This window comes from Pteropus alecto, unplaced genomic scaffold, assembly GCF_000325575.1.
Source record: "Pteropus alecto unplaced genomic scaffold, ASM32557v1 scaffold159, whole genome shotgun sequence".
Classification (NCBI taxonomy): Eukaryota; Metazoa; Chordata; class Mammalia; order Chiroptera; family Pteropodidae; genus Pteropus; species Pteropus alecto.
The window spans coordinates 71,967-80,172 of record NW_006443122.1 but is presented as its reverse complement, the minus strand read 5'-3'; the positions used below and the strand labels follow the sequence as shown (position 1 = coordinate 80,172).

General features: G+C 41.9%; 1 protein-coding gene across 1 annotated transcript in view; it reads right to left on the bottom strand.

The window, feature by feature from the left end:
- Positions 1-1,030: 1,030 nt before the first annotated feature.
- The window catches only part of NLRP3 (NLR family pyrin domain containing 3), a 36,745-nt gene continuing 29,569 nt past the window's right edge, over positions 1,031-8,206 (bottom strand). Inside the window, exons 10-12 of the mRNA XM_025040546.1 lie at positions 5,304-5,474; positions 4,629-4,799; positions 1,031-1,335 (exon numbers count right to left, since the gene is read on the bottom strand). Of these exons, the coding sequence (XP_024896314.1) occupies positions 1,044-1,335; positions 4,629-4,799; positions 5,304-5,474 (634 nt within the window). The 3' untranslated portion in view covers positions 1,031-1,043. The remainder of the gene's footprint in view (positions 1,336-4,628; positions 4,800-5,303; positions 5,475-8,206) is intronic.

The following is an 8,206-nucleotide window of genomic DNA, read 5'->3' as shown; positions in this document are numbered from 1 at the left end:
CAAAAAGCAATATCTAGATCAGAGTTACTCAAAGTGCTGGTGGTAGACAAAAGAAAGAGTTTGCACAAGAATATAAATTACATACAGCTTTTTTACTGAGAAAATCTTACCATGGTGAAAGTCAGCTCATCTGAAAAGCATACCTAACATGTGATTGACTTACATTCTTCACAAGCTCCTTATGTCGGCAATCCCAAGGCCACACTTGAGCAGCAGGGGTCTAAATGGTTCATCTGACAGAGGAAGTAGTATTTGTACCCCGAATGCTTGCATGGAAGAGTTGCCCCACATGTAGAGAAGCACTTAATCAATATTCATTAATGATTAAATGATTAAATGCTATGTGAAGTGCAGGAACTGAAATGCTCCTAGGATGAGATAAATCAAAGATAATTTTTTATAACTGAAGGCAAAACGCATTTTCTGCATAATACTTCTGTTTGTATTATGCAGAAAATGCATTTTGCCTTCAGTTATAAAAAATGCATTTTGCCTTCAGTTATAGGCTCTTCTACTCCAAAACCTGCCTTTGCGTTATTTTCAAACTCCTGTCCCACCACAGTTGATATTTCAACCCTTAGGGTGAGGCGATTTTCCTCTCCATTCATTACAATTGAATCATTTGGCAAAGAAATTTTTTAAATGCATAAAGCAATTTAATTTATCTTTAGTGGTTTAGATAAATAAGTAAAACTATTTCTAGGCACACTTTTTAAAAACTAATGAAAGAAAACAATTTAACTCAATAAATACAGCTGAGCTTTTATATTCTCTGAATTTACAACAAGGTACAATAAACAGGAATTATTTTATTAGAAAATATAACTCTTACAAAAATTAGAAATAAATAAGTTGCTGCCACAAAATTGCAACATAATATATAGTTAACGCATTCTGTTACTGTCAGTTAAGAGACAGACCAGTGGGAGAAAACAGAGCAAAGAAGGAGAAAAGGTATGAAGGAAAAGAAATTTAGAGAGAGTAAAAAGAGAAAACAGAAAACGAGAAAGTGCTTCAATGAAGAGTTAGTTACATGAGGTCACCTAGAGGAACACATCCTCTAATGAGACCCGTGCTGCATGGGTGGCCTCGGTGCCCTGGCCCCCAGCCCATCTCCGAGGCGCCTCCTGCAAGCGAGCTCCCCCACGCACACCAGCCCGGGTGGTAGGCTCTCGGCGTCTGCACCGGGTGGTGGGGCCGCACAGCAGGGGGTTCTGGCACCGAGCTTCCATCACTGGCTGGGCACGCTCAAAGACGATGGTCAGCTCCGGCTTTTCTTCTTGAAGTGCTTCTAACGCGCAGATTGTATCATGATTAAAATACATTTTACACAACCTGTAAAAGCAAATAGAGGGCCTTGGATTACACTCAACCAACACGCAGAGCTGTCAGCCTTGGGAAGCTATCTCACTCACAACTTCTAAGCCCCCTGACTGCCTTCATCCAGAATGTAATTTCTGTTATGTTCTAACCAACGAGTTTGAAAAAATGTTTAAATATATGTAAATATAGAGAGAATGGTGTAATGAACTCCCAAATGTTCATTCTCAGGTTTGACCATTTCTTATTAAATTTATTGGGGTGACATTGTTTAATAAAATCTTATAGGTTTCAAGTGCACAATTCAATAATACGTCATATGTATATTGCATTGTGCATTCACCACTCAAAGTTAAATTTCCTTATGTCACCACATATTTGACCCCTTTACCCCTTTCTACTTCCCCCCTTTCCTTCCTTCTGATAACCACTAATCCACTGCCCATGTCCATGAGTCTCTATTTGTCATGTTCATTTGTTGCTTTCAGTTTTATATACCACATTGAGTGAAATCATATGGTTCTCAACTTTTCCATCTGATTTATTTTACTTAGCATGATTATCTCAAGATCCATCCATGTTGTCACAAATGGCAGTATTTCATCTCTTCTTATGGCTGAGTAACCCATTGTATGTATACACCATAGCTCATAGCCAGTCTTATGTCATCTGTCCCCCACACAAGCCTCACATCAATGGATTGTTTTAAACACAGCATGTCATACATCTATAAATATTTCACTGTATGAATCTAAATGAAGCCTTTTTAAAAGTGTTACCACAATGCCATTATTACAGCTGAAGAAATTAACAATTCCTCAATATCAACATATGTCCAATCAATGTTTCATTGGACGTTTAAATTTCTTCAACCATCTGATGTTTTTAATATTATGTTCATTTACTCAAGAGCCACATGAGGTCCACAGAGTGAGATTGCTTTGTGTGCCTCTCAAGTCTTCTTTGATATATGTTCCTCCTCTTTCTCTTTTTAAAAAATTTCCCTTCCAACTTAACTGAGAAATCACATTATTTGCCCTGAATAATTTCTAAGAAGTTTGACTTGATTGTATTATGGATTTAAAGTTTATCTTCCTCCAAAATTCCTATGTTGAAGGCCCAGCCTTTCCTGTGCTGGCATTTGGAGGCAAGGCCTTTGGGAAGTGGTTGGGCTGAGATAGGGTCATGGCAGGTGGGGAGCGGAGGGGGGTTCCTCATGATGGGACTGGTATTCTCATAGGAAAACCCCGAATGCACACTCTGTACACCTCTAGAGGCCATCTGAGGACATGGGCCAGCTCTTCTGCTAGCTCAGAAGAGAATTTCACCAGAAACCCAATTAGCTGGCACTGTGATCCCAGACTTTCCATCCTCCAGAACTGTGAGAAACAAATGTCTGTTGGGCAGGGTGCCCAGTCTGTGCTGTCATGTTGTAGCAGCCAAGCCAACAGGACATGGTGGCTGCTCCATGGACCCCCAGTCTGCTGTGAGCCTGTCCTTCATCTCCAGAGTGCTCTTCAAGGCTGCGTTGGTGACCCCTCATACAGCAGTGTCTCCAGCTTCATCCTGACCAATCCCTTCTTTCGTTCCTCTATTTCTCCTAGCTCTGGGAATTTGGGCTTTTCCTGCAGCAAATACGCTCCACTGTGTCTGCACAAGGATGCAATACTGATTCAAATTTTTATTTGTTCAAACCTCCATTCTAGTTGGTTCTTGGCCTTGACATGGACAAGGACAGAAGTCCCAGGGCTAACAGAATTTATATTCTTGGTGTAGGCTATAGATAATAAATAAGCAAGAAAATGACACAGCATGTATGATAGTGGCCAACAGTATAGAGGGAAATATGAAGAGAAGAGGAAAGAGCACGCTTTTCAGTGGAACGGTAAGACACTCACACAGAAGATCTTAACACAGATAATTTAAACATATGCAGGAACAAAACATGCAGATATTAAAGGGGAGAGAATTTCAGGCAGAGCAAACAGCAAGTGCAAAGTTCCAGAGATGACAGTGTTTTTTGTGAAACTAGGAGACCAGTATGAGTGGAACAAAGGAGCAAAGGTTAGTAGAAGATGGATTTGCAGAAGCAGCAGAAATTATCACATGGGATTTTGACTCTGCCATGAGCATTATAGCTCCGACTCTGAAAGTGATGGGAAGTCACAGGAGCATGCTGGCTCATGTTTTAGCTGCACCCTCCTATCTGCTATGGCAAGAAAAGTAGATGCAGAGTAGTCTGGCAGAATGCCACCAAAACAAACCAGACAAGAGATGACGGTGGCTTAAAACAAGAGAAAAGCCATGAGGCTGGCAAGAAGTGGTTGGTGAGTGGGCCTGCTGTGAAAGCAGAACAAGCAGGGCATGCAGTGTATTAGCTGTATGCAGAAGGGAGGGGAGGCACCAGGGTGAGACAAGGGTTTTTTGGCCTGAGCAAATCAGATAGTCACCACTGATTGAGATGCGGAAGAAGCAGGTTTTGAACAGAGTGGGGACAGCATAGGTTTGGACTTGGACTTGTAAAGTTTGAGGCTTGTGAGACATCTATGAGGAGAGGTAGAGAAGCATTTGGACGTGGGGTTCACAGGGATATGAGTTGAGGGGCATGATATATACTTGGTAAGGCTGGAAGGCAGACAATATAAACAGGGGGGAGAGTGTAGAGAGTCCCAGGGACTTGACATGTAAAACTGGACAATGAAAAGCTGAAAGGAGACCAAGCAGAAACAGCTGATTAAGTAGGAGAAACTCTGGAGAAGAGCACGTTGCGAAATGTGGCCCCTGGGCAGGCTGAAGCCATGAGACATGGGATACCTCAGTAGCATCACCGATGGCAGAAGGGGGCCAGTAGTCCCAACACGCTGCACTGGCTGACTAATTAATTTCTTATCCTGGGGTTTCTGGAGCACTACCTTTCCATTTAGAAATCCTCAAATAGAAGACCAACGACCCCCCTCCCCCAATGCCAAGACCTTTGTGATCAGAATGAACCTGGTCTAATTCTACAAACTAGAAGCCCTCACACAGAAATAGAATTCCACTTGGCTACTGTCATTGGAACTAATGTTTATTTTAGGAATATGCATGAAAAATCTTTTCACACCCAGCTGAAACTTAAATATTCTACATGTCTGGATGAAGTGAATGTGTAGCTTATGATTCATCCACCATACTAAAAATATCTGCAACACCTAACCCAGGTCCACTCTCACCCTGAGTGCAAAGACCCATCTTGGATTTTGGTCACTGGCCTTCTTTTCCCTAGAATTATGAGCCCCACCACCCACACCTCTGCAGAGCACACTTACTGCAGGCTTCTTAGGAGGCAGCCCTGCTGCTTCAGCACCTCGCAGAAGAGCATGACTCCCAGGTCACCCAGGTCGTTGCTGTCCAGATTCAGTTGCCGCAGGCTCTGGCTGGAGGTCAGAAGCCTGGACAGGTCCCAGCAGCAGTGTGAGGTGAGACTGCAGTTGTCTAGTCTGCAAGAAGGAGGGTGATTTAAAGAAAATGCTCCCTCCCACCCCCCAGGTCTCCCAGATTTTAGCCTGTAACACTTCAACTGCAGAAAAGCATAGGAGTGACAGGATCAAGGAGCATGGGACCACTGTATGTGCCCATGGTGCAGATGAGAGTGATTTTGTGCAGTCTACTGGGTTATGCAGATGAAACTAGTAATAGCAGTTTGTGAACTGTTTTTTTTTTTTTTCCGAATTCTATATCTCCCTCTAAATTTCTTTAGAACACAAGAGCCATACCACCCTCATTTGCGCAGGAGAGAGATTTTTGGTCATAGAACCTCCTATATTCACCTTCACACCATCTAGAAGTAGACTCCTCCCAGCTCCATGACCCTAAAACAAGCCAAACCCTTGGAGGACACCATCACTTCTTTGATACAGATTATCTCATCATCACTTCCCCAGTCCTCCCCCCACCCCTGGCCACCATGTATTCTCATCATCATGATAAGTGAGGGGACTTACTCCAACATCTGAAGCTTGCAGTTGGGGTGCAAGAGTCCCTTACAGAGCAGCTTGACCCCCATGTCTCCCAGAGCATTGCCGCGTAGGTAAAGGTGCGTGAGATTCTGGTTAGCACTGAGCACTGAGGACAGAGCTGAACAACAATCTGACGTGAGGCCAGAACTCACCAACCTGTAGAAGGAACAGAGCAAAGAGTCCTCAGTGTCCAGCCTTCCTCAGACACAGCACAGCTATCTAACTGCAGGGACCTCATCTTACCTGAAAGCTGCACCCTTCAACTCAAAAGTCAGGAGCCAGCAACCTAAGGAGATCATAATTCCCTGTCTCTGGTCTCAAGAGAGAGACAAACGATGGCCTCAGCAGATGCTATGCTGGGATCAGGATAGATCCCAGCATAGGCAGAATAGAATCAAGACTCCCTCCATGGCCCTCCTCCTTCTACACGTGTTCTCTCTGGCCATGCACACCCCTCACAACCACTTCTTCCAGAAAGACACCCAGGTTATTCCTGACCAATAACTCTCACAACATTGCAGGAACCTACCTTATTTGATCCTTATACCACCAAGCAAGGGGTAGTGCAAACTGTAACCATGACATACCTTTTACAGATTAGAAATCTGAGGTACACCAAATTATGTGTTTTTCTTAAGGCCAAAGAAAAAGCATGTGGTGCAGCAGGGACCCAGACTTAAGCCTCTATCACCCCCTCTGCTGCCCCTTCTGTCCACGTCATTCTTCCTTCTGCACTTCCTTTTGACTCTTGCACCCCAACTGTAAGTCACCTCTCAGAGCATAGAGCCCCAGCTATGCATTACACTCAGTGTAGTTAAGATTTTTGGATATACTATTCTTGGGCCAAGTTGAGCATATTTTCTTACCCAACAAGAGCATGAGAGCTCCAAAATAGAGAGCTGAGTCACCCCCACATAGAACTTCAGAGGATAATTCACAGACTACAGAAAGGCAAACATGCTAGGCCTTCAATGGGCCTTGACTTAAGAGCATCTCATGCAATTACATTTCTTCCTGCCAGAATCCTTAGCAAGCACATGTTTTTAAGCTCTAAAATGTCCTCGAATCAAGAAAGATAGAAACACAGAAAGAAGTCCTTCCGACAATGTGGTATGAACATAAGATCTAAAGTAAGCGGGAGTACGTACTCACCCATTCGTCTCCATCTTCCCAGTCAAGCATGAATCAGAATGAAAAGCATAGAGTAAGCAAGACCAAGAGGGATGTGAAGCTCAAGAGGGACGAGCAAAAACTAAAACAAGTTCTGAGTGGCTCTTAGGAAGTTTTTGTTTCCAGCTACAAAGAATCTTATCAGAGGGGTCCTTACTGAACATGCAAGAGGGATTTTCAGGATTACTGGCTGTTATGAACCTAATGTTTGTGTCCCCTCCCCGATCAAATTCATTTGTTAAAATCTTAACCCTCAAAGTGATGGTATTAGGAGGTGGAACATTTGGAAGTTCTTAATAAGGTCTTGAGGGTGGAGCCCTTATCATGGAATTAGTGCCCTTATAACAGAGACCCCAGAGAGCCCTCCTCACTCCATTGCCATTGGAGGACACAGCAAAAAGGCAACTGCCTGAAAACCAGGAAGACAGTCCTCACCAAGAACTAGATCTTCTATAAAAAACTTGATCTTGGACTTCCAGCCTCCAGAACTGTGAGAAATAAATGTCTGTTCTTTAAGCCACCCAGTCAATGGTATTTTTTATTATAGCACCTCAAACAGACTGAGACACTGGCAAAGATGAAGAACATTCCAGAAGACTGGAGACAGACATCCAAAAGGAAAAAAAAAAGAATATTTTGAAAGTTACAGAATGGCAAGCATCACCCCTCTTTCCAGAAAAGAACTAGAGAGGATGATGAGACAGACATTCGAGGAGCACAGTGAAGTAGCAGCAGTTACAAGCAGAAAGAGAGGTTGTTAAGAATAAGTCACACCTGAATCATCAAAATTTTGGTAACCACTGATAGGTACATGGAGCATGTAATGAAAAGATTAACAAACTAAGAGTAGCTTTTTTGAAAAGATAAACAAAACTGACAAATGTTTAGCCAGACAAATCAATTAAAAGAGAGAGAGAGAGAGAGACAAGACCCTAATCAATAAAACTATAAATGAAAGAGAAACATCACAATTGATACCAGAGAAATATGAAGGATTTTAAGAGGCTACTATGAACAACTACAACCAAAAAACTGGACATCCAAGAAGAAATAGAAAAATTCTTAGAAACATACAATCTACCAGGACTGACTCAACAATAAATAAAAAATCTGATCAGACTAATTTACTAGTAAAAAAAAATTGAATCATCAGTCACACAAAGATAAATACCATACAATTTCACTTAAATGCAGAATCTAAGGAACAAAAAGAACAAACTAATCAAAAACAGACTCACAAATACAGAGAACAATCTGGGGACAGCCAGAGGGGAGGGGAGTTGGGAGCTGGGAAAAAGGGGTGAAGGGTTAAAGAAGTACAAGTTAGTAGTTGATAGATTGTCATGGGGATGGGGAGCGTAGCATAAAGAATGCAGTTAGCTTTAATGTAATGGCTAGGTGGAGAGCCAGAGGAGAGAAAGAGCAATTAGAGGGATCGTTTTATAAATTATACAAATGTCTAACCAATGTACTTTATACTTGAAACTAATAAAATAATTATTTTTAAAATTTGAAGCAATAATCAAAAAACTCACAACAAAGAAAACCCAAAACAAGATGGTTTTAATGATAAATTTTATCAAACTTTTAAAAAGAAATTAATGCAAGTCCTTCTCGAACTCTACCAAAAAAAATCAAAAAAGAAGGAACACTCCCAAACTTATTTTATGAAGCCAGCATTACCCTGGTATCAAACCCAGACAAAAACATTAAAATAA